This window comes from Microtus oregoni, unplaced genomic scaffold (genome assembly GCF_018167655.1).
Source record: "Microtus oregoni isolate MIOR12 unplaced genomic scaffold, Mior012 000016F_ref0000370, whole genome shotgun sequence".
Classification (NCBI taxonomy): Eukaryota; Metazoa; Chordata; class Mammalia; order Rodentia; family Cricetidae; genus Microtus; species Microtus oregoni.
This window is the reverse complement of record NW_024543075.1, coordinates 19,025,695-19,050,939: the sequence shown is the minus strand read 5'-3', so window position 1 is coordinate 19,050,939 and position 25,245 is coordinate 19,025,695. Positions and strand designations below refer to the sequence as shown.

Genomic DNA, 25,245 nt, shown 5'->3' with positions numbered 1-25,245 from the left:
GGGTTGGAAGCAGAGAGTAACTGCTCCTGGGTTTGGGATTTATTTAAGGTTAGTGGAAATGTTTTTTAATTAGACTATCACGATACCTACTAAAATTTACCTTAAAATTCCATGTTTTACACGGGAAAAGATGATGGTATGTAAATTACACCTTAATAAAGTTGTTTTTAAAACATTTTTTTATAATTAAAAGTAAGGAGACTCTTCCATAAAAAAACCCAGATTCTGGCTTTCCTTGAATGCCATGTATACTTTTCCATGGTAACCATGAGCTGTGGGCACACGTCCCCAAGTTTACCCTGGCCACTGCACTGCCTGCTGAGGTACACCTGGTGGCTTTGTTAACACACGCCACTCATACAGAACATTTGCGCACTGGACGGGAGCCTCGATCAGAGTGGTAAGACCACAGGGGCTGAAGTTCCCAGCCCCATTCATGTCTGCTCCAACAGCAGTGCGCCCTGGACTAGAAAGGCCCTTGTGGGTGCAGGCAGAGGCTCAGCCCAGCACTCTGGCATGTGTGCTGTGAAGCTAGCGTGATTGACGGGGTCCATGTCTCACTTTTCTCAGCTGTAAAATAGCAATGTCATAGCACCTGGCTAGCAACAGTAGGATCACACAAATGGAAACTATTGACTCTGGACAGGACCTTGCTATGTAGTCCAAGCTGGCCTAGAGCTCACCGTGTAGCCCAGGTTGGCCTTGAACCCACAGTCTTCCTGCTTTGGCTTCCTGGCTGCTGTTACAGGTCTAAGTCACCATACCAGGCTGACACTAATTTCCTGCACTGTGTTTTACAATTCCCAGGAGTTCTGAAACCTGGGAGTTTTTCTAGAACTCATTTGGCCACAGACATGACTTGGCTTGAACTCACAGATACCACTGCTGCCCACAGGGGCATGTCCTCTTATTGTGTGGAAATGTGGGCACGTGAGTCCAGGATGCTGCCAGGTTGCTTCTGGGTGCTATGGAATGGGCAGTCTATGTTACCGTCTAAATCCAAAAAGGGATGAATTCTGGAACATTCTAGTCCCCAAAAGACTGGGAACTATGGCCTATATAAGGAAGAGAATTATGACCAAGACCAAACCCTGTTGAGCTTTGCCTGGTATCACATAAGACTATAAAACCATGGTGAGGCACCAAGGGCAATAGGGTGAAGAGCCTGAACATTTCCAAAGTCGACTCTTCCGCCAGCCCTGGAGTATGGATGCTTAGAGTCAGAATTAAGATCCCAGGCAGAAGCCGACGTGTACTGCCCCTGCACACCTAGGTTCAGCGAGGAGAGCAGTCACGGCCATGTCTGCAGGACTGTGTGTAGAAAGCTTGGCTGGGACCAGGATCTCAGGGCACAGAGGGGCCAGAAGGGTCCCCGCAGAGGCAAAGCCTACAACAGTTCCACACTCAAAGGGCGTCCTGGATGTCCAGGCCTAACAATGCTTCCTGTAGACCCTTAGGTCCTTGTGCCAGACAGGGGAGCTGTCTTGGCCCTCCCCCTCCCTCTAGTGGTATTTGTGACTTCAGTGTCCCTAACCAAGGCACAGCTGAGAACGGGTGTCAGCTTGACTGCCCGCTAGACCCTGTTAGGAAGTAAACAATTTGACTGGGTGTTGTCCTTGACGCCTGGAGTGGGAGGGGCTGCTCTAAATCCTAAGACTTTCTCCTGTATTAGAAGTGTCTCATTCAGGAGCCCCTGACACTGTCATGAGCTTATACAGATGAGATGAAGTGTCTGGGTCTGGTCACCAGAACAGCTGGAGCAAGCCTGGCAGGAGTGAGACACAGGGTCACGATGACCTTCTCACTCAACAACCTTGTTAGAACAGTCCAGAAAGGACTGAAGCGTCTGTGTGGTTTGCACCAGAGTTGCATTGGTTAGTATCATACACTAGTCTTTATGTGACTTTCTGTGGCAGTCCACAGCAGCCCCTAAGCCTTGTCTCCATGGCCCAGGCCACAGGCCTCCTACAATTTTAGGTTACCTGGGGGCTTCCTTCCTTAAGTCCTTGGTCTCCTGGGTGAGAGACGATGGGAATCTCATGGTGCAAGAGGGACCCTAAGCCGCTGCTGGATGGGACCAACCTTGGAGCAAGCAGTTCTGGCTGGGCTCTGAAGCCTCCTATGAATCTAGTGGACAGCAATGGTCACCTGCTCATCCGTGCTCCCTTTCCTTGCTTTGGTCCTTCTGACCAGCTTCTCCAGACTTTTGCCACACTCCCTGGGGTTGCCTCCTTCCCACAAGCGCCTGGGATTGACTTCCAAGAACCCTCAGTTTAGGGTCTATCTAAAGCTAGTGTATGAAATGGACCTTATAGGCTCTTATGTTGAGCACTTGATCCACCAGCTGGTGGTGCTATTTTGGAAGGTTCTAGAAACTTTAGGAGGTGGTGCTACATGTCCTTGAGGGTTATACATTGCCCTGACCTCCTCTATCTCCTGCTCTCTGCCTCCTGGCCTCCATGAGGTGAGCAGCTGGGCTCCCACGCTACCCTGCCTAACCCCAGGTCTGGACCCTCAGACACCAGGATCCAAAACAAGCTTTAAGCTGCTCCTCTGGGGTATTCTGTCACAGTGATGTAAAGTCTGACTAATACTCAGAAAATTGGTGCCTGAGTAGCGAGGTCACTGCTGCGGTTACCCGACACGTGCTTGAGAAGCTCTTGCAATTGGATTTCAGAAGTTTGGAAATTGGAAAATTCAGGCTAGAGAAGCCGTCGAACCTGGCTGTGAGCTTAGTTTAGTGAGGGACTCTGGTGGAAGCGCAGAGGACCAGGACAGAGCTGGGAATGCAGACAAGCAATACTGTTGAACTTTCATTTAGAAACAAACGTTTTTGGGGGAACCGGATTAGATGATATCATGTTGCATTGTGGCAAAGAACTTGCCAACATGTTTCCATGCCTGAGACCCTGTGGAAATCTAAGACTAAAGGCAGCGGACTGAGTATTCTGGGGGTGGAGGACAGGGGGGATGACACAGGGAGGGGGATATGGGGGACACGGGGAGGGGGACGGGGGTGGGGGCGGGACACAACACACTTTAAGGTGCCCTGGCATTCAGAATGTGACTTTAAACAAGTTTATAGTGATCATTAGGAGCAAAGGGCAGAGAAGAGAAGTCCGGAAGGTTTCTTGTTCGGTCTGAAAAGGATCACACTTAATGCTGTTGACACAGAGGATATAGTTGTTAAAGAGAATGACACCATTAAAAAAAAATCCATGGATGTATTGAGCGGTGAATATGATCCACACGTTATGTGTGTGTCTGGAGATGGCCTAAGGAAACCTAGACAGTGTACAGTTTGATACATGCTAGCAGAAAAGGCAGGTGCTTCACAAGGTGTTTTGTGAAACCGGAAAGACCCTACCCACTTTCAGGGGATAAAAATGAAATCATGTCTAAAAGGCTACCCCTTAAGGAGAAGGCACTGCAAGGCATGTTCCCAAGTCAGGACCCAGGTGCTTTGCTGGCATTCCAAGGTGGCCTGGCCACTATTCAAGGGCTGACAGACCCTGGTTTCATGCACGCTGTGCTAGCTTTGAGACATACAGAACATACAGGGTGGCAGGGACATGCAGGCTTCCACCCAGCTTTCAAAGGATGGCCCAGAAAGGCAGGCATTGTGCAGCTGAGCCAGATTCGCTGAAGGCAGCCCCTGAGAGAGCAGTATGTGAAACTGTAGGGGTGGGGGTGGGGATGAGGCTGGCGTTGTGGGGGCTGCCAAGGGAGACCACGGGGAAGTTGGAGATGCCAGAAGCATGTAGCGTCAGCTGAGGAGGCCAAACACAGAAGCAGCCCAGGAGAGAAGCTAAATGGGCCGCAGCCTGCATGGTGGTAGGGGTGCTGATGCTACCCCAGGTCTTCAGAACCTGCATCAGGCCACCGCGTGTCCCAGGTGCCGTACACAGAGCTACAGGAATCAGCACGGGCTGCTGGCTTTCAGCCTTTTCTTGGGCCAGTTGTTGCCTGTCGTTTTCCTATAACTCCAGTTTGGAAGCAGGAATGTGTGCTCTGATGCATGGCCTCTCAAGAGTGCGTGACTAGTTCTTTATGGCTCGCTTGGTTGGGTTTTAAAACTCTTACCCACTGCTAAGAGTTCTTGAGTCTCAGAAGAGACTTGAGACTTCAACTTTTGAGCAATGCTGGGAGTGTTAACACTTTGGGGACTTTTGGATGTAGAACAAATGCCTCTTTCATTATGAGATGGCCACAAATCCTTGGGACCAAGTGTGGGATGTTATGGGTTTGAACATCAGCTGTCCCCACAGGCTTATATTCACCTGGGGAGTTGCTGGAAACTTCAGAATAGGGCCTGACTAGAGGAAATAGGTCAGTGTGGGTGTGTTCCCGGAGGCTGTGTCTTGCCCTGGCCTCTCCACCTCCCTCCATCCCTCCCTATCTCCTTTTCTCTTACCCTTTCTCTCGCTGTGTCTCTGTCTGTCTGTCCCTCTGTGTGTCTGGCTGGCTGGCTCTCTCCCATCCCTGGCCACCATGATGAGATTGGTCCTGTTACAGCATGCCCTTGCACCATGATGCTGTGCTTTACACAGGACAGAAACAAGAGAACCAGCCAGAACATAGCCAGAACCTTCTGGAAACCAGAGCCAAAATATATCTTTCTCTTTTGTTGTGTTAGGAGCGGAGCGGGCTACGTTCCGGCCACCCTGGCTCCCGCATGGCTAGCTTATGCCCCGAAATAATTACATGGAAACTGTATTCTTTTAAACACTGCTTGACCCATTAGTTATAACCTCTTATTGGCTAGCTCTTACATATTGATCTAACCCATTTCTAATAATCTGTGTAGCCCACGAGCTGGCTTACCAGGAAAGATCTTAACCTGTGTCTGTCTGGAGTGGGAGAATCATGGCGACTGCCTGACTCGGCTTCTTTCTCCCAGCATTCTGTGCTGTCTACTCCGCCTACCTAATTTTCGGTCCTATCAGGCCAAGCAGTTTTCTTTATTAGTTAACCAATGAAAGCAACAGATAAGATACAAGACCCACCTCCATCACTCTTTAAAATTATTTTTCCCTAGTATTTTGTCATAGGGATGAAAACGTTCATAGTTTTTAGTGAAGAAACTGCTTATTCCTAGAAGCCTAAGTCCCTTGGCTCCACTTCAGAGCCTCTGTCAGTCCTCTGACTTAACAATCCATCTGGATTTGCCATCAGCAAATTTCCTTGAGCCCACCATGGCCCAGACCCCGCTTGGTCCAAGTGTTAAGCCCACAGCATGGAGAGAACTCCAGGAGCAGACCTTTCTACCTCTGGGAGTTCCATGAGTCTGGAGTCCCACGACAAGCCTTCTATCCATACTGACAGAGTCGGTGAATGACTGCTAACGCAGGCGATACCCTAAGGGCCTGAACATGGCTGTGCCCAATGCCTGGCCAGCCCCTACTTCCAGTTACTGAACAAACTAATTTCTATCACCACCCTCTCTTCCTTCATCTGATTTAATTAGGCCCTTATCACCTTCAACCAAAATAATTTTAATAATATGCAAATATTCATTTATATGACTTAGATCCTCTACATTGCTATGGTTTAAATCTCTAGTATCCCTCGCAGGCTTATGTTTTAAGTGCTTGGCTCCCATACTGTGGCATGATTTTCAAGGCTATGGAAACTTTAGGGGGTGGGGACTGGATGGCAGAAGCTGGTCACCAGGGGCCTGGGAAGGTTATGCCTGACCTAGGTTCTGACCTGTCATCTCTGCTTCCTGGGCCGTCATGATGTGAATGAACAGCATTGCCACATACTCCTGTTACCGTGGATAGAGCGTGCTTCTCCCCACCTCCCCATCCTCCCAACCCCCTACTCCCTCATCCCACTATGATGGGCTGAAATACCTCTGAAGCTGTGAGCCAAAATGAGCCTTCACCATGCAAGCACTTCTGCCAGGGCTTGTCACAGTGTCAGGGAAATAATGAACACAGCATTGCTCTTTCTCTTCTTCTTCCTCCCCGTCTCTCTTTCTGAGACACTATGTCTCACTATGTAGTCCAGACCTGCCCCAACCTCATGATCCTTCTGCCCCAGCCTCTTGGGTGCTGGGATATGCCATGAACCAACCTGTGTGTCACTCTCTGCAACTGGGAGCCACAAAAATCTACCTAACCACTTGCCCTCTGAGGCGTGGGCAAAAGACCCAGTGAGCTACGGCAAGGTAAGGGTCAAGCTAGTGGGAGTCGTGGGTGGAGGTTCTTACAGCCTGAGTTTGGATGGGTGAGGTAAAGAGTGGAATTAGGCTCCCAGGGAACTCATCCTGTCTGGGGGAGGCTACAGCAAGATCTAAAGCCACCATGAATCCCCAATCTCCAAAGCAGACTAAGCGCCAAAGCCACAGAACAGAAGGAAGTGTGACTGTAAGGCCCTTACCTAGGGAAGGTGGGGACTGAGCACGGTACTCCACCCCAGCCTCCTGCGGCTGAGGGAAGACACACTTGTCAGTCACAGGCAGGAGTGGACTCATAAATATCCCCTCAGATCGGGGGTGAGATGAAGGCTTCACCTTCTCAGATGAGTTAGAGTGGAACCAGAGAATGTTCTAGTTCCCAGGCTCCATGATGGATGGAGGTAGCCACTCTTTCCTTCCCACCTAGTTCCTCAGGCTAGGGGTGTCTGCAATGAAGGGGGAACCCTCCCAGAGTTTGAGCCCCCCTGCTCAACGGTGACCAAACCTCTCCCATGCCCCAGACCCTGTGCTTGGCCCCATAGCTCACCTTTAAAACATTGCGCAAACCCTAGCTTTCAAGTCCTTGTTAGTTTTTATTTTATCCCCAAAGTTCCTTTTCTCGTTACGTAACAAAATAGGCTGTTGCTGAATTCACACAGCTGGTTATTTCCAGGGAAACGGACAGGTGTCTCTTTATGCCACGTGGATCTTACTGAAAGCCCACAGTGAGGTAGAATGTGAAGGAATTTTCCAAATGGCTTGTTTTCCTACATCAGCTGCATTTTCCCCGGGAGCTGGAGGAGAGCAGAAATTGTCCTGCCTGCTCGCAGCCTTTCTGGGACTAAGGTTCTGTTGCCTAGAGGACAGAGGAGGATCCAACACCCCTCCACTGACACCACAAGGTGGGGAAAAGGCCACAAGTGTGGAAATAGTCCCCCCACAGTCCCCAAAGTACCAGAAACCCTGTGACCCACTTTGGGGTCTCAGCATAGTTTTCGCAGACCTTGAGCACTGTTCCTTCATTAATGCAAGGCTGAAACGTTGTTTTATTGCTTTGTTTTATTTTCAGACAGGGGCTTTCTATGTAGCCCAGGTTAGCCTAGAACTTTCAATCCTCTTGCCTCACCTCCCAAGTCCTGGGAGATGCTCTTTGGGTGACTTTTAGTTGTATAAATATAAATATAAATACAACACAATCTGGAACATCCTTACAACTTTGGTTTGTTTATTTTTGAAACTGTGTAATTTTAAATCTTTAATTGAAATAATTCATACACTTTTGTGACACTGCAGCTGGAACCAGGCTGTGCATGAGCTAGGTGAGCTGGCAGCCAATGAGCTATGACCCTGGTTTAGTGTTTTTCTCTTAAGCGATACTCAGGAACTGTACATATTTGGGGGTGGTGTGACATTCCAACACAGGCATGTGGTGTGTTGATTAGGGCAGTTGACATAGCCATCTGCGATGGTGAATCTTCATTGTCAACCTGATAAACTTTAGAATCACCATGGAAACAAGCTTCTGAGCATGTCTGTGAGGGTGTTTCGAGAAAGGTTTAATGGAGCACGGCAACGTCTCCCACCCCACAAATGGGCGGCACCATTCCCTAGGCTGGGGTGGAAAGGCTAAAGGGAGTGAGGAGACATCTTCTGCTTTCTGATTGTGGATGCGGTGGCTGGCTGCCTCATGCTCCTGCCTCCGTGTCTTCCCTGCCATGGTGGACTGCACTTTTACACTGTGAGCTAAAATAAGCCTTCCTTCCTTAAGTGGCTTCTATCAGATCTTTGTCATAGCATCAAGAAACATAACTAATGTATGTCACCATCGGGTCTCTGTATGGGACCCGTTCAGAATCTCCTCCTCCTCTTCCACCCTTTCCTCCTCCTCCTCTTCCACCCTTTCCTCCTCCTCCTCCTCCTCCTCCTCCTCCTCCTCCTCCTCCTCCTCCTCCTCCTTCTCCTCTTCCTCCTCCTCCTCCTCTTCCACCCTTTCCTCCTCCTCCTCTTCCACCTTTTTCTCCTCCTCCTCTTCTACCCTTTCCTCCTCCTCCTCTTCCACCTTTTTCTCCTCTTCCTCCTTGTCTTCTGGCAAGGTCTTGCAATGTAACCCATACACAATTATTGTCAACCACAGCTACCTTTCTGCACAATAAGACAGGATTCCTCCCTCTAACGACACACTTTCAATTATTTATTACTTTAACTCTCTCTTCTGATTTAAGCAGTTGAACTCAGAGCGCTGCGTGAGTCCCTACAAGTGTGGTCCACTGCGGGCCCCACAAGTTCACCATGGGAACAATGGGAAACATTATCATTCTAGTCCTTGCCATCACCACCTGTACAACCACTGATATTAGAGACAGCAGACACTCTTCAGTGAGAGAAGTACCTGAACCAGGCCTCACCCAGAGAAGGCTGCTCCCTGCAGCTGTCACTCTCAGGATATTCGAGGACAGCTAGGAATACTGATGATGGTGGCAGCCTGCGGACCCAGGCTAAGCCTTGCTCTGGACAGCTCAGCCTGACAGGCGCCGGGCTCAACAGCTCTCTGCCAGGATTGCAGACAGGCCAGCTTCCTCTCTACAGTCTGGTCTTCACCACTAGACGACAAGGAGTGGTAGCATGAGCCCATGGCGGACTTGCCCCCACTGCGACCCCCACTGCACGGTGCCACTGTTGCCACTGTTCGAGAAGCAGATGTACACACACTCGGGCTAAAGACATTATGAGAGGTCAGCTCAACCCTGAACACAGCACACCCTATAGACATCACCTCGGCATGTATTACAGAAACCATACTTTAAATTTTGAATTTTTATCTTTCTTTTGCCTGGTGCCATGCAGTTGGACCCTTTCTTATTTCTTTTAGCTCACAATTCTCCTGCCTCAGCTTCTTGAATGATGGGTTCCCAGGAATGTGATGCCATGCCTATCTAATGATGGGAGATATTCAACAAACCTACCCGGATTCTCATTAAAACCAGACTAAGCAGGCCAAAGACAGAACTCAAGGTCAGGACTGGTTCACGTGAAGACTCAAAGGGGTGTGAGTCAAGCTGAGCCACAGGAGCCCGTCTCCCCCATAATGCTGCCATCATAACCAGCTATAATCAGTGGGCTAATTTTCATAATTGCTAATTAACCCTAATAACTAGTTTGCATGATAAGAGCTGCCTGGCTCTGCTTTCTCCTCCAACAGAGGAACATTTTCACCTTGGGCTCATCTGGTTCAGTAGGTGGCAGGACCCAGTGCACCCCAGGCACCGGCACTGGCCTCTTCCTGGACTGCAGTGGCTCCCCCACCCACCCAGGGGACCCATCGACATCACTCCACCCCTCTAAGGTTCCCAAGGGGCCACCCTAAACCAGTTTCCTGTGTCTTTCCAACACCAGTCTTTGTTTGTAAGAGCCTTGAAGCTTGTCTCTGCCTTGCTCGGCTCTCCCCATCTCCATAGTGTCTCCTAAGAATAAATATTAAACCCTTTCTCTCCATGACCTGATAGTTGGGTCTTCACCACTTCACCTGGCTGCTATTAACGTCTGAGTTTCTGCTTTCTGCAGATTAATTGACAAAAAGAAAATCCTTTGTCCTCCTACCTGGTCACACCCACAGTGTGACTCTGTGAAAGCCGCAGAGACACAGAGACCCTTGAAAGCCAGTTTGAAGTGGCTTAATTCCAGGGCCATGATTGGCCAGCTGTGCCAACCAGAGCAGGTCAATTAACCTCCCCCAGCCCTGACTTGTTCAGATGTCTGGAGTTATATGGACAGCGGGTTTGCTCCAGCAGCGCTAGCAGTGGGCCTCCCTGCTGGGAGGATGAGCTGTTGCTTCTTCCTTTTTTACGGGCAGAGGCCGTGCTGAGCCTGTGGAAGAAGCTAAGTGGGATGGAGTGGGATGGAGATGGCTGCTGTGTTAGCTGCTTTCCCTCATCCCTGCAATTCCTGACCGAAGCAACTTAAAGAAGGGAGGGCCAGTTTTCAGCTCACGGGTAGCGGGTACATCCATCATGGCTGCTGGAGGACGGGGCAGCATTAGCACCAAGAGGCAGGGGAGACGTGGGATGCTCGGCTGGCTTTCTCCTTTCCACGCAGCCTGCAAGCCCAGCCCGTGGAATGGTGGGTAATGGTGAAGATGGGCCTTCCTCCTCCACTAGCCCATCTAACCCTCCCTCACGGACTAGCTCAGCCCTTGTCTCTAAATCTTGTCCGGTTGATATAACCATTAAAGCCACATTGACTGACAACTGATGTGTACTCGTTTGGACTAAAGAAGGTGGGAGGAGGGCTGGAGACTACATGGCAGTGGGAGGGGTACCTGGATGAGGGGCAGAGGGAGAGAAAGGAACAGAGAGGAGGATGCTGGCCAGAATGAGGAGTGCACCCAGCCCCCTCCAGCACTCTGACCACCTCCCTCTTGTATCCCCCATGTCTTCTTAGTCAGCCCGCTGCTCAGTCTGTCTAAAGGCAAAGGCCAGCTAGGGACCTCTGCATGGCTGAGTCAGGGGCTCCCTGTCTGTCAGGACCTGTGGAGCCCTCCTCAGAACGATACTTTCAGCTGATTACAGAGGCGAATACATTTAGCAAAACACTCAAGACTCTTCATGTGGGAACATGCACGCTGTTTTGTGAGCATGTTAAACAAGACTTGGCGGAGGCCTAATAAGCGCCCTGCTCCAGAGGCTGCACATCGGAACACCTGCGGCAGCTGCCGTGGGACGTGGAAAGGATGGATGCTGCAGGTCACTGAATCCCAATGCCTGCCCCATCACCATGGTGCGGGAGAATGACGAGTGGCATTTACAAGCTGCAGAAATAAGGGTATAAATTGTTTCCCAAACTGGTTCACAGATTCTGAATTCTGTGGACTCCGAGCCTGACCTCACCTTCCTGCCATTCCCTAATGGCTGCTCCTCCACTGTCTCGGAGTCCACGGGGCCTCGCCATGGAGGGGGTGCCTGTTTTAATCTCTGCTATTTCTCATTTTGGTTTCCACAGCAGCCTCCCTGTCTCGCGGTGGCTAGGATGGTGAGACACTCCGTATGTGACAGGCAAGCACGGCCACTGAGCTATAGCCCCAGCTTCCTTTTATCTTTTACTTAAAAACAGAGTCTCTAAGTTCCACAAACTGGCCTTGAACTCAGTCCGCAGTCCAGGCTGGTCTTAGTACTTGTGATCCTCCTGCCTCAGCTTCCACAATAGTTGGGATGACAGGCCTGTACCCAGCTTCCTACTGTCATGCTGCTTGGTTCCATCCAGGCCCCACCCTGAATTCAGAACTCATCCCTAGTACGAACCTGATCCTGTCACTCCTTATCCCCTTGCTCTGAACAGCTCACTGACCTCTGTGCATGCAGGACGAACCTGGGAGGCCTCTGTAAAGCAGCAAGGTACCTCAGCTCTCCAGCCTCGCCTCAGCACCTTTCTCCTCCTGTCTCTGCCTTCCTGCCATGCATGGCTCCTTCACACCCCACTTTAGCATCACACTTCCTAGGGAGGAGTGGATGGCCCTCCCGCCTGGGACAGAGACGTACCCAGGCCACATTATGATAACATCACATCTTTCTTCAATGCAAAAAAACAAAAAAAACAAAAACAAAAAAAACCTTCCTATGAGCAAGTCTTCTTCCTCATCCCCTAAACCCAGGCCAGTGACTAGAACCCAGCAGACCTTCAGCGGATGCTGATTGAACAAATGAATAAAAGACTGGAAAGGGCAGGAGGGGTCTCAGCCGGGAGCACCAGGAACTAGACAGAGCCAGATGCTGTGCTAGGCTATCGCTAAACCCTTCCCCTTTACATGGACTCCCCCAGGTCCTTGTGGTGCATTTGATCTGGGGAGCAGGCTCTAACTTGTTGAGTTCAGCTCTCTGTTCTTTGAGAAATCCCTCTGGTTTCTATACATACCTCAATTAGAGGTGATTATGTCCCTTGTCAAAGGCAGTTCTTCCAGTGCATGAAGAATGGGATTGTCGGGATTATAGAAATTCAATTTGCACATGGTCTTTTAGGAACAGATGCCTTACAGAGGCTAGCCAGCATGGCTGGTCAGCCCCGAGGACAATGGCCACACTCTGGAGCACTCTCTGCTCCGCACTCTGGGACTGGATTCCATGCATCTAGGGCCAAGGCCCTGTCTTGGTGTGCTTTCTCCATCTCTCTGAGTCCTGGGGGCGGGGGCGGGGGCTTCTTCCTCACCACCTCCATAAGGGGAGGTCCAAGGCAGAAGTCCTCACTGCCGATGAACTCACCTTTTGTTCCTCCCTCTCCTTCCTTCCTTCCTTCCTTCCTTCCTTCCTTCTTTCCTTCCTTCCTTCCCCTATGGCGAGGGATGGAACTTGGATCTTTATGCTCTGACACTAAGCAGCAACCTCAGACAGAAGGGATCCTTCTCTGCAGCCCTGTGGGACCCCCCTCCATGTGCCCCTTTTCTTCACCTCACTGTCTTGTTCTCCTCTGCAGCCCTGTGGGATCTTCCTCCATGCACCCCTTCCCTTCACCTCACTGTCTTGTCCTCCTTTGTAGCCCTGTGGGATCTCCTCCACTCACCCCTTTCTATCACCTCCCTGCCTCATGCCCAAACCCAACATACATTCCTGCGGCACCACACATTCATGCTAAGCACCACACGGCTGACCCTGGGTATATATGTGCGCTTGTCACTATAAAGCCAGACCCTCATGCCCAGCATGCTGTGGACATTTATAAATGGTAGGGTCTGGGCTCAGAAGATATGCAGTAGCCTGTGCTCTTCCATCCTCACAGAGGATGTCCCCAGGCTCCGGTACACAGCATCCCTTGGGGCTGAGCCAGGGGAAATGAGCAGTTGCCCCGCCTCCCCGCACTGCTCTCCACACTCCTTACCTGAGAGCACCGTGAAGACGGCAGCAAAGGCGTTGAGCTTGAGCCCGTCTATGACGCTGCTGGAGTGGACGAGCTCAAGACACATGAGGCTGAAGCCGACCACCAGCAGAAGGATGTAGAGCACCTCGGAGACCACTGACAGCCACAGCACCCCTAGAGAGCAAGGCAGGAGCAGGTGAGGAACGGTCCACCCTACGCAGCCAGCACACCCACCAAAGACAAGGTCACTGCAAACCCAAGCTCAGTTCTAGGTTTTCCTGGGCTGTGCCACCCTGACGGGCCAGTGTGGGGTGAAGATGACACTGAAGGCATAGAGCAGGGCCCCTTCATCTCAGCCCTGAGGTTCCCCCTACTGCAGACTCTACATGGGCAAAGTTTCCATTGCTAAGTCCACTGGGGGAGGGTCTCTGTTACCTGAGCGACAAATGTCCCTAATCCCATTACCTGACCTCAAGCCTTGCCTGTGCCTTTACCTACCCTGCACTCTCCCTTGTACCCTGTACTACCTCCTTCTAGAAACCAGCACTGCCAAGTCTGTGGCTTTGGCCTGTGGTTCTCCCAGGAGCTGCTGTGCTGTGCTGTGAGCCTGGACATAGATGATTGATCGAATTTGATCACTGGCCTAGAAATGATCTGTCACGGCCCTTTTCTAGGACTCTGAGCATGATGTCACTGAGATGGACCAGGAGAGAAGCTCACAGGTGCCAGTGAGAAAGATCATCTGGCTTCAGCCCTTCCTAAGGGATGCCGCCCCTCAGCCCTTCTAGGTTTTGCTGTGTCTTCTGGGTTTTCGCGTATGGGTCCATCTTGGGCAACTAGCACTGCTACCCAGTTTAGGAACAGCTGCTGTTTTCCTGTCCCACAATGTCACTCCCTCCTCTTCCTGTCACTTGCAAGGCGCCTGCTTTCTTCTGGTCTCTGGTTTCCTTGAGAACCCCATCCTGGCACCTTGTCTTAAGCCAGCAGTTCATGTCCAGCCAGGCCAAGCTTCTCGCCACCCAACTCCGGGGCTCAGGAGCCAACTCTGTGCCTCAGTTTCTTTTTCTATAAAGTAGGGGTACTACTAAAAGCTGTGGTGCCAGCACTGGGGGAGAAGTAGTTTCTGAGTACCATGTAACACTCTAGTTCACCCAGTGAGGGACCTGGTCACTGATCCGCTCATGCCGTCATGTGCACAGAGCATGCTGACTCGTGGGAATGGAGCCCAGGGGCTTCCGACTGAGGTCATCAATGGAAGATGGAGTCAGTGGGGTGAGATGAGCTTGTGGGTCCATGGAAGGGGGCGGTATAAACAGTAGGAATGGAGACCCACCCAGCATGGATCCCCACCCACACCACACTGATGTGTTTGGCGATTATGAATCAAGCCTGGCAGGTTGGCAATAAACCCAAGACCACTCCGTTCTGTGAGAGCTGGCCACAAGAAGGTTGCAAGAGCTGGTGGAAAAGAGAAACCTGGCTCAAGGTTGGGAAGATGAAGATAGTCAACCGTCAACTTTATACAGTCGAGAGCCGCCTGGGAAGAGACTCTCAGTGAGGAATTGCTTGAGTTGGGTTCTACTGAGGATGTGACTATGGGGGGTTTAGTTAGTTAGCTAGTTAGTTAGTTAGTTAGTTAGGTCAATTGAAGTGAGAAGAGCAGCCTAAACGTGGGTGGCTCCATTCCTTGGGTTTGGGTCCTGAATTGTATGAGGAGAGATGAGCAGTCGGCATGCGTGTGTTCATTCTTTGTGCTCGGCTGCGCACGCACGTGTGACCAGCTGCTTCCTACTCCTACCTCCAAGGATGGCAGAGCTGGGCTCTGAAGGGACCAGCGGTTCTGTCTTTGCCCAGGAACCTCTGGGGATCCACGGGGCCTGGGATCAAATCCAGGCTGTTTCACTGGCCATGAGGGGCCCACTCAGAACCTCAGTGATCTCTTCTGTGGAATGGGCTCTGGAAGGGGGATCCAGGAAGTGACTGCTTCCCAGAGAAATAGTCATTGCAGTCCTTTAGGAAGGGAATGTCCTCAAGAGACATGCGTAGAGGATGTGGGGATGCAGGGAGGACAGGAGGTAGGTGCTCAGCCGAAGGATCGTGTCTGACCCATAGTGGCACCATTGGGAAGCAGTATCTCAGAGCTGTGTCAACCAGGGCCTTACTGCCATCCTCGCTGGAGGGCACAGAGGGAAATGCATGTTCTGGTGGGTAAACAGAAAAGGCTCCAGGGATCCCCAAAGATCTCTATGGGCACTGGGAGATTGGTGGGACCTCAGTGTCATTTATTGCTGGGTCTGAAACTTAGCATGACAATTACAATGTCTATTATTATGATTTTGCTTGTGTTTCATAGATAAGGTCTTACTAGATAGCCCAGGTTGGCCTGGCACTTGAATCCCCGCTTCCATAGTGCTGGGATCAGAGTGGTGTGTCACTGTGCCTAGCCTGTTATTATTATTAGCTTCTTTGACTTACATGGGCAGAGCTTTCTTGCATGTGCTCCAGAGCCCAGTGAGAGGATAACGAGCTGAATCTAGCCAATCCCCCAGCCTACTTCTGGGGTACAAGTGCCAGGTTCTCTATCCTCACCAAATCAGGGGTGCTCCCCGCTGGCACTTTATGCGGCTGCCTAGTGATGCCCTGGTTACTAGTACCCACTCTGCCCCCAAGGAACCAACCCCACTCCCAAGAGGCAAATAAGAATCCCCCGAAGCAGTGACTGAGATGCAGGTGGCACAGCTCAATTTCCTCAAAAGATCGAAATAGTGAGTTGAACCAGAGAATGAAGAAGCAGTTCTAAAACTTCTCATTACCTCCATCCAAAGAGTCCTTAGGGGTACTAACAATGCATTCTTAAAACCTTTCTAATGGTTTTCAATTTGGGGTGTAGGGTGAATATCAGGGTCTCATGAAGTCTGCGCTGGCCTCCAACTTGCTGTGTAGCTCAGGATGGACTTGAACTCCTGATCCTCCTGCCTCCACAACCCAAATGCTTGGATTTCAGACATATATCGCCATGCCTAATTTTATGAGATGCTAGAAACTGAACCCAGACATTCATGCTGGGCAAGTCCTCTACCAACTGTGTCACATCCCAAGCTCCTACTGGCCACGTTGTAGAAGGAGGCTGAGGCTCGGCCCCAGTATGTTGTGTAGTTATTCCCATGCTGGTGATTCTCTGTGGATTTCTCTTCTACCCCACCTCCTCCCTCCATGCCACCCAGACATCCTCCCACGTCTCTACTCAGGTCTGCATCCAGGGACCTGAGCTGCCCGGACCCATGGCTCAGCCCTCAGTGGTAATGGAACACTGGTGTCTGCCCAGTCTGCCCCGCCCAGGACTACCTATGCTGTGTTCTGCCTTCTTGGCTTTAAGCATCCTCTCCTGGCTAGGGCGGCACCAGCTCTCCATTGCTGTCAGCCTTTGGGGACATTAGAGCCCTCCACTCCATAAAGGGAACTGCTGTGTGTCATTTGAACAATTCGCTGCCCCCAGGAACTCTTCCATCAGAATGGCTCCCTCTGCTGTTTGGAGTATCTCCACCTCTCAAGGACCCTCCCTGGCTCAGCTTTTTGCGGGGGTCAATCCTGGTCTTCAGTCAGATCTAGATTCAAGTCAATGGTGCCCGTAGCATCTTGACCAGCTATCCAGAGGCACCGGGCACCGGGAACTGGTGAAGGGGAGTGCAGAGGCTCAGACCCTACCTGACACCCCAGGACTGGGATCTATGTACTATAAATGGCTGCTGCAGCCACTGTGGAAATTAGCAGGCAGGTATGGCAAACAAACAAAACAGGATGACCATGTGACCCAGTTGTGCCACTCCTGGGGTGTACCCAAAGGAGTCCAACTCTGCATGTCACAGGGACACGGCACACCAGTGTCCATTGCTCTTCTAGCCTCAGTAGATACATACAGAGCCAGCAGATGAGCAGATAAGGAAAACGTTGTTGCATATGCATAGAGGAGTACTATTTAGCCATAAAAAAGAATGGAATGATATCATTTTTAGGGAAATACATAGAACTGGAGTCATCAGGTTAGGTGAAATAAGCCAAACACTTTTCTTCTCGTTATCAGAACCTATATTTCTATTAAGTAAAAGGGAGACTGTGGAGGGTGCCAGGAGGGGAGGGAGGATAAGAGAAGGGTGGAATTGATGGAAATACATTGTTTACATGTGTAAATGTCATAGTGATTCTTATTTACAAATAATATACACTAATTAATACAGAGAGACAAAAGAAAGGCACTGGCAGAGGGGACTGCAGACGGTGTGGATAGACGCTCAGGTTCAGATCCCCCATCTTCCTTTTGCACACACACACGGAAAAGAGAGTTGACTTTGGGGAACATAGGTCAGTGCTGGGATAGCACTTAGTGTCTGGAGGACACAGAGCAGCCGGTGGGAATAGTAAAGTGGTGGGAGACAGTAGCCCCCTGGGGGACTGGGGAGAGAGGGGAGCAGCAGGTGCCTTGGTGATGGGGGAGAGACCTGTAAGCAAAGACGGGATGGGGCAGGTCCCCGAACTTGCCACTAATGGCGAGATTTTCAGCAGGGAATGGGTGACCTTCAGGGGCAGAAGGAATGGAAAGATTTCTCATCAGGTGGGGCCGAGCTGACAGTTAATCCTGTTAGCTGCACTTCTTGCCTTTTTAAAAAACAGCTTGGTGAGGTCAACTCTGACCCGACACTGATGGGATTGATGGGTCTGCAGGAATGATTTCCGTTCCCTGCAGTGTCTCCCCAGCTGAGAGCCAGCCAGGGTCCGCTCCTCACTGAGCTCAGAGACACCTGGGGGAATCCAGCCTCAGCCTCCGGTGACCTTGAATGGGGGTCACCTCCATCCCTGATGCTCTCATTTGAGAAGTGGGCTTGGTAGCCACGGAGCCAGAATGACAGACAGTGCAGAAGTCCCTGTGGATCCCATGGGCTTGCTGCTGGTGTGTGTGTGTGTGTGTGTGTGTGTGTGTGTGTGTGTGTGTGTGAAAGTCAAGTAGGGCCATTGCTGGTGAACAAGTATAATAATCAACAATTATAGTCAAGGGCTAGAGAGATGGCTCAGCGGTTAAGAGCATTGCCTGCCCTTCCAAAGGTCCTGAGTTCAATTCCCAGCAACCACATGGTGGCTCACAGCTATCTGTAATGAGGTCTGGTGCCCTCTTCTGGCCTGCAGGCATACACTCAAAACAGAATATTGAATACATGATAAATAAATAAATATATTTTTTTAAAAAAAAACAATTATAGTCAAGCCTCGCTCTGAGAAGGAGGGGATGCCTCCCAAGAGCTGTGTGGGCACAGCATGCCCCTACCACATACCTGGCCATGCGGGGTTGTGGGGAAGAGTGACCACCTCTTGATGGAAGGAGATGCCATCAAAAGGCTTGTTTTTACAGTAAACATGCTTTTAAGTAGAGTTCACACTAAATAACATGAAAGTCAAGCACCATGACTGGGGTGTGGTAGCTCATGCCTCTAACCCCAGTACTTGGGCTTGGGGAGGCAGGAGAATCAAGAGTTTAAGGTCATCTTCATCTACACATCTGGCTCAAGCCTAGCTTGAGATGCACAAGATTCTATCTAAAATGTAATTAATTAATTAATTAATTAATCTATAATGAAAATCAGGGTGTAGGGAGAAGGTTTAATGGGTAAAAGTGTTGACTTGAGGACTTGAGTTCGAACCCCTGGCATCCACATAAAAAACTGAGCACAATGGTACATGTCCGTAACTCCAGCATTGGAGGCCAGAGGCAGGTTGACTCTGGGGGCATGCCAGACAGCCTAGCCCAAAGGGTGAGCTCCAGATGCAGGGAGAGACTCTGCCCTCAAAAGATGGAAAGAAACGGTGGAGAGCAATAGAGGAAGATGCTCAAACTCCTTTTTTCACCTCTGCATTCGCATGCCTGAGTTCTTTCAACACCACACACAGGAAAATGCAGAGTGGGTATTGTGCCACACACACACACATATGCACACTCACGCACGTGCATGCACACACACATGCACGTGCACAGATGCACACACGCACATGCACACACACACACGCATGCGCGCGCACACACACACACATATATAGAACGGTAGATAGGTATGCATCCTCACATGCACCTCCCACATATGGAAAGTATAGATTGTAAACACATTTAGTGAATATCCTTAGAAGTACGTCACACCATATGTATCTGGATATTCTCTGTCTCTGCCTGACTGTGGGTGTGCTGGATTCGTTAGGGTCAGCATCACCACGAGCAGAAGAGCGACATTTTGTGATGGAAGGACAGTGACAGGAGTTTTCAGTTTGGTTGTGTTCTCATGGGACCAGTGCTACATACGCCACCATCATTACACAGGTTGATGGGGCCCAGCAAGGTCACCCCGGAAGGATGGGGAGAAGCCTGAGATTGGGCCAGCAGCCATCACCATGTGAAGCCACAGTCCCTGGGTCATGAATGAAAACCAGGTCATAGTTATCAACGCTAAGGCAGAGAAGCGCAGGTGGAGGAGCCTGGGCAGGGGACACCTATCGAATCCCAGTGTTCCCACGTGAAAGTGGGGCCTCTGCACCCACTTCCTGACCCAATGTAAGGACTGGTAGCTCATTGGTGAAGCAAGGGCTAGCACCTCTCTGTCTGCACTTGCTAGATGAAGCCTGAGCTGTTCCTACTAAGATTCTCAGTGTTCCTGGTGTGATGTCATCCAGGGGACCCCTAAGGCCTGAGACAACAGCCTTAGACAGATAAAATCCTTGAGAGCTCAAAGGGCAACTGTTGCAAAGTCACAGGAAACATAAGACCCCAAGATGCGATGGTGGGGGAAAAACAACCTTTTTCCTCAAAATAAATAAATGAAAAAGAATCCATCAGTTTACTACACTGGATCAATAAGGCCCAGCACAGTGGCTGTGGGCTGAGCTGGGCAGCGTGCCCTGACGCCAAGCATGTTAAATCATGTAAATGACACAAGCCGGTCTGCTGGGGCTGGGAACGGCTCAGTGACAGCTGCTGCTTATGAAATGTCAGTGTGGGGGGATCAGTGACCAGAAGGCGTGGGCTGCCAGGAAAAGGCCTGAAGCCTCGCAGAAGCAGGAGGGGGAGTCTGGAGTCACCTGCAAATGAGAGGCTTCCTGTCCACAGCCCAGCTGGGATGTACTGTCTCAGAGCAAGGCAGAGGCAGAACCAGGCTGGGGCTCCGTGCCCCCCCTGAGCTGTTTTCTGTCACATAATGGGAACATAAGGGTGGGCATTCTATTAGCAGCCAAGGGACAGAAGTTTGGAGGAAAGGGGTATTCAGTAGGGGAAACTGAGAGAGACCAAAGGGCCAAGCAGGCTCAAAGGTTCATCTGCTGCTGGGGCCTCAGCTTCCCCCTTGGGAAAGACAAGGCTCTCTCTTGCAAGCTTCCAGCAGACAGAATCCAAGCGGCAGAAATGTCTTGTTTGGCCCACACAATATTTTTAAAAATATCCACACTCATTGTCAACATTTAAAAATAAGAAGCGCCTCATCAAACTCCAGTGTTCTGAAGTTCATTTGCAAACTGGGTGGGTGTGGCATAATGAGCCCGCATCCTTACATGGCCACAGAGGTTGGGCCAAGTTAAGCCAGGGTTACCTCCTAACAGAGCTCCGACAGGGGACACAGACCACACCGGGCACCTCAGCTCTTCGTGGCTCCTCCCTGAGTTTATAGCCCACATGATAGGGCTAACTCTGACACTACAGGGGCATGTTTTTTTTTTCTGTGTCTGGTTATTGCTCAGTTGATCATCCACACACACTGGATCTCCCTAGATAGCCCAGGCTGTCTCAAATCTGTGACCTTCCCACGTCAGCCTCCCAAACTCTATGATTGCAAGTGCACCCCGACTCCTGACTCTGGACGCAGCACTTCAAGGCTCTGGGTGAATGAAATTGAGCAGAAAAACAGGTTCTCAAGGGCATCAAGAAAGTGTCACACAGGGCTGGGGGTGGGGCTCAGCTATAGTGAGTACTTGCCCGGTATGAGCAAGGCCCTGGATTCCATCTCCAGCACCAAGAAGTTTCCAGAAAGCAATCCAGCCCTTGTGACAGACGTTTGGACTTCACACTGTGAACTTCATCTGTAGATGCATCCATGCTGTTTTAAGCCACCAGCTTTCTTCAAAGTCACCTCCTCCAAGACACCCCTCCGGCCCATCCTAGCCTCAGCAGTGGTGCCAGGGAGACCCCTGTGTAAAGAAAGTGGCTTGATCCTTCCTCTTGGTGTATCCTCTAGGGGAAGAGCCCCAGTACATAGGAGGCCTTCAGGAGTCCCCTTTCCTCTCTCATCAGCGACCACTGAACAAACTGCTTTGTCTCTGACAATGCTCTCCCTCCTCAGAGGCCACAGTCCCTGTCACGTCTAAACCATCTCCGGCAGACGTGCCCTTTAGAAGGGGCGCTGCTGGAGCTGAGGACAGTCGCACAACATCTGAGGCCTGTCATTGTGACCTTGGCCTTCAGCACCAGATGACAGCAATTGCTCTTTCTCTTCAGGCCTCAGATGCTGACTTGGGGAACACACCACTGCCTCACGTGCTGGGACTGGATGGTGGGGAGGGAGGAGGCAGGAGATCACAAGGCCAACGTTGAGTTCTGGCCCCACAGGCAGCCCTTCAGCCTGCTCTCGGGTCACCCAGCCTCCTGTTTCTGTCTGTGACAGAGGCAGGCAGAGAATTTCAAGGAGTCCTGAGGGCAGGCTTCTGGGCTTCTGTCACTTCGTGCTCCTTCCCCCGACTTCTCCCGCTCCTCCTTTCCTTTTGTCCTTTTCTGTCTCAATTTTTATCCCGTTTTTTTCTTCACAGCCACCTATGATATTCTTAAATTTACAATTCAGTGTCATGGCCATATTTTTAAAGAATCAAGATCCTTTTTGAGACTTGGCCAGGCCAGGACCACATTCCCTCAGCAGGCCACGGTGTGAACAGACAGGTCGTTCTGAGTGACCGCTGGAAGAAGCCGTGTGAGAGAGGAAGACCAGGTGTGCACAGTCAGCGATGGAGCTCAGAGGCCCTTAGGGAGTTGGGGGATGAGGCCAGCAGGGCATGGTGGGAAACTCCCTGGACCTCGTGGACATCAGCTGCTCCCATGCCACCTGCTGCAGGTCTAGAGTTGCGTGGCTGTTACTGGGGCGGAGGAACGGAAATCTTCCTCATCCTTGTTAGTGTTTGCTTGTTTGTTTTTGTCCACTTGACATAGCCGGAGTTATCTGGGAAGAGGAACTTCAGTTATAAAAACACGGCCATCACATTGGCATTTTCTGGATTACTATTTGATGTGGGAGGGTCCTCTGGGTAGTGACACCTGGGCAGGTGTTCCTGGGCTGAGCAAGCCACGGGGAACAACCAGTGCTCTGCATTAGTTCCTGCCTCTGGGTTCCCACCCTGGCTTCCCTCAGTGATACCTGTAATGTGGAAGCGCAAGCCAAATAAACCTTTTCCTCCCCAAGTTGCTGTTGGTCCTGGTGTTCATCACGGCAATAGAAACCCTAATGAGGACATCCTGCAATCCAGCTCAATGCCTGCTTGCTGTGTGGTCTACGCGAGTGACCTCGCCTCCCTGAACACTACAGCAGGGATTTAGTGAGACACACGAAAAGGAAAGCCCAGGCTTGGCTCTTGTTGGACCTGGAATCTTCTCACTGCCCTCTTTTTCAGAGGAGAGCATAGAGACTGGAAGAGGGGGTGGGGTGGAGAAAACTCAAGTCTCTGGTCCCAGGAAGCCAGGTAGAGTGGGCAGCAGAGGACATATGGGCTATCTAGCAGCTGGAGGCCAAGCCGGCTATGGCCTCTGCCCTTTGCCCCACTGGGACCCTCTTACTGTGACCTGATGGATCCAATCCTTCCAAGGCAATGTCCCTCCTCACTAACCTGGTCTGAGAAACAGAAACCACTGTGCCTGTTAGAACTGAGTTATAAATGGCTCCCTCAGGCTTGTGTTTTGGGCAACTTCCCCTAGGTGGTTTGGGGAGACCATTGAACCTTTAGGAGGCAGGCTTTAGCCAGAAGTAGCTCACTAGGATGAGGCCTTTGAAGGTAATACCTGCCCCTGGTTCTGGCCTCCCATTGAACTTGAGGCCCACCAAGATGTGAGCAGCTTCCACCGTACAGTTCCGCCATCATGAATTCATCAACCGTGCCTTCTCTGCTGCAATTGGTGGAAATGCTCTGGAACCATGAGCTAAAACATGGTTTCCCTCCCTTTGGTTGTTTCTGTTGGTGTTTTATCATAGCAGCGAGGAAAGAAACCAAAGCAGAAGAGAACCACATCCCAAGCCTAGCATCAGCACCATAGGCACAGAAGAAATGGACCTGGCCCAGCTCCCCAGGAGCGCCACACTGAACAAGTGGGTCCCACTCCATCATGGCCATTACTATGTCAGCCAGGAGAGCCAGGCACCATAGCTGCACTCAACAGACAGCAAGCATGCATCTCCATCACCACCCTGTGTGCGTGAGGAAACGGAGGTTAAGTGCCAAGCCCAGGACTCCAACCAACAGGCTGCAGAGCTGGGACTCCCTCCAAAAGGAAGGGACAGTGTTGGGGTGTGCATGCTGCTTCCTGTACCTAGAAGCATGTGGGCGAGTGACCTAAACCTTGCAGGGCCTGGGCTGCTTTATCTGAATGACAGAGCCTCAGTGGGGCCTTTCAGGAAACAACAAAATACACAAGAAGGTTGCCAGGATGCAGGGAGCAAAGGCCACTGTGGGGAAGACTGCCGAGCTAGTGGAGCCAGCCTGGCGGTGAGGACAAGAAGCAAGTGACTGACCTTGCTAGAGAATCCCCAGGGGGATTCCGCCACAAGGGCAAGAGGAGAGCCAGAAAACTTGAACTAGACAGATGAGGAAGTGAAGGCTAGTGATCTTGAACTCATCACTGTCCGTCCCCCCCCCCCCCCCGCCTCCCCAGTGCTTGGATGATAGGCAAACCCACCATGCCTCACTGATAGATCAGGATTATTCTGGTCCAGGGGACATTGGCCTGGAGGGAAAACAGTACCACTGTGTGAGTGTGTACGCACACATGTGTGTGCATGTGCAAATGTATGTAGGTGTGTGTGTGTGCGTGTGTGTATCACAGGGAGGGGGATCCGTCTGGCCTGTCAGCCACCCTGTGCCAACCCTGGAAGGAGACAGCATCCTTCATCATGCCCTCTCCCTGCCACCCCCACCTGGACCACAGGATCCCGGCTTTATCACTCTGGTAGGGAAGTTTAAAAATATCCAGACTCTCCAGCTTAGAGTTTGCTCTCTCATCTGGAGGCACCCACAAAGCTTTTGCCAATAAAAACGGCATTTCCTTTGGTGTTTATAAAGATCAAAGTCCCAGGGAATAAGCAGGCTGGCGGCCTTTGAGAGCAGCGGCTTCCCAGTGCCTGAGGTTTGAGGTTTCAAAAAAAAAGGAAGTTTTTTAAGGAGGCCCAAAAGGTTAGGTTTCCAGACAGTTCACAAAAGAAGGAGCCAATCCAGTTAAGATCAGTTGGAAAAATAGATCCAACCTCAGTAGTAATAAAATTTAGATTAAAATCCCATGAGGCAGCTCTTGAAGCAGGCCTATTAAGCGAAGCTTTTTAAAGATGAACTCTAGGAGGCAGAGAAGAGAAAGTGGCCCTCCCTCGAAGAAGCATTTATTTCTCCAGTTCCCAGGTCCTCTGCAGATAGGGCCAGATCACCACCTTGGGCACCCTTGTCCAAGCTTAAGACTTTGTACTGGACACGTGACTGAAGCTGAGCCAGTCAGGGCCCAACCTGACTTTTGGGAACCATTTGGCTCCCCTTCCCACCAGAGGCGGCTAAACTGGGAAGGGAGAGCTGAAGCTGCGGTGGGCACCTCTGTCCTCACAGAATCTGCTCTCGGGAAGCTGGTGTAGGAAAAGGCGTGATCAGAGCACCTGGATGCAGCTGTGCCTGAAGGGGCCTGGCATAAGCCCTTGTGCAGGCTGCTAGCAGAGTCCTCTACAGCCCAAATAGCCTTTGCTGGCCTTTGCTGGCACTGTAAGGATGTCTGTCACAGCCCTGAATGTCTGCTTGCTGGTCAGTCTGCCTCCTGGGAGCATCTCCACCGCTCCATCTGATGCTGCTAGCCACAGCACTGACTAAGCCACCAGTGAAGACAGAAAAAACCAGGCCTCCAGAGGGGCCTGAGTGGAGGGGCTGCTCTGTCAGTTCCAGAAGCTGCAGACTGTGATCTGAGCAATTAACCT

General features: G+C 51.0%; 1 protein-coding gene across 1 annotated transcript in view; it reads right to left on the bottom strand.

Annotated features, from left to right (window-relative positions):
* The window catches only part of Gsg1l (GSG1 like), a 190,765-nt gene that overhangs the window by 58,909 nt on the left and 106,611 nt on the right, over positions 1-25,245 (bottom strand). Inside the window, exon 3 of the mRNA XM_041667253.1 lies at positions 13,043-13,195. Within this exon, the coding sequence (XP_041523187.1) occupies positions 13,043-13,195 (153 nt within the window). The remainder of the gene's footprint in view (positions 1-13,042; positions 13,196-25,245) is intronic.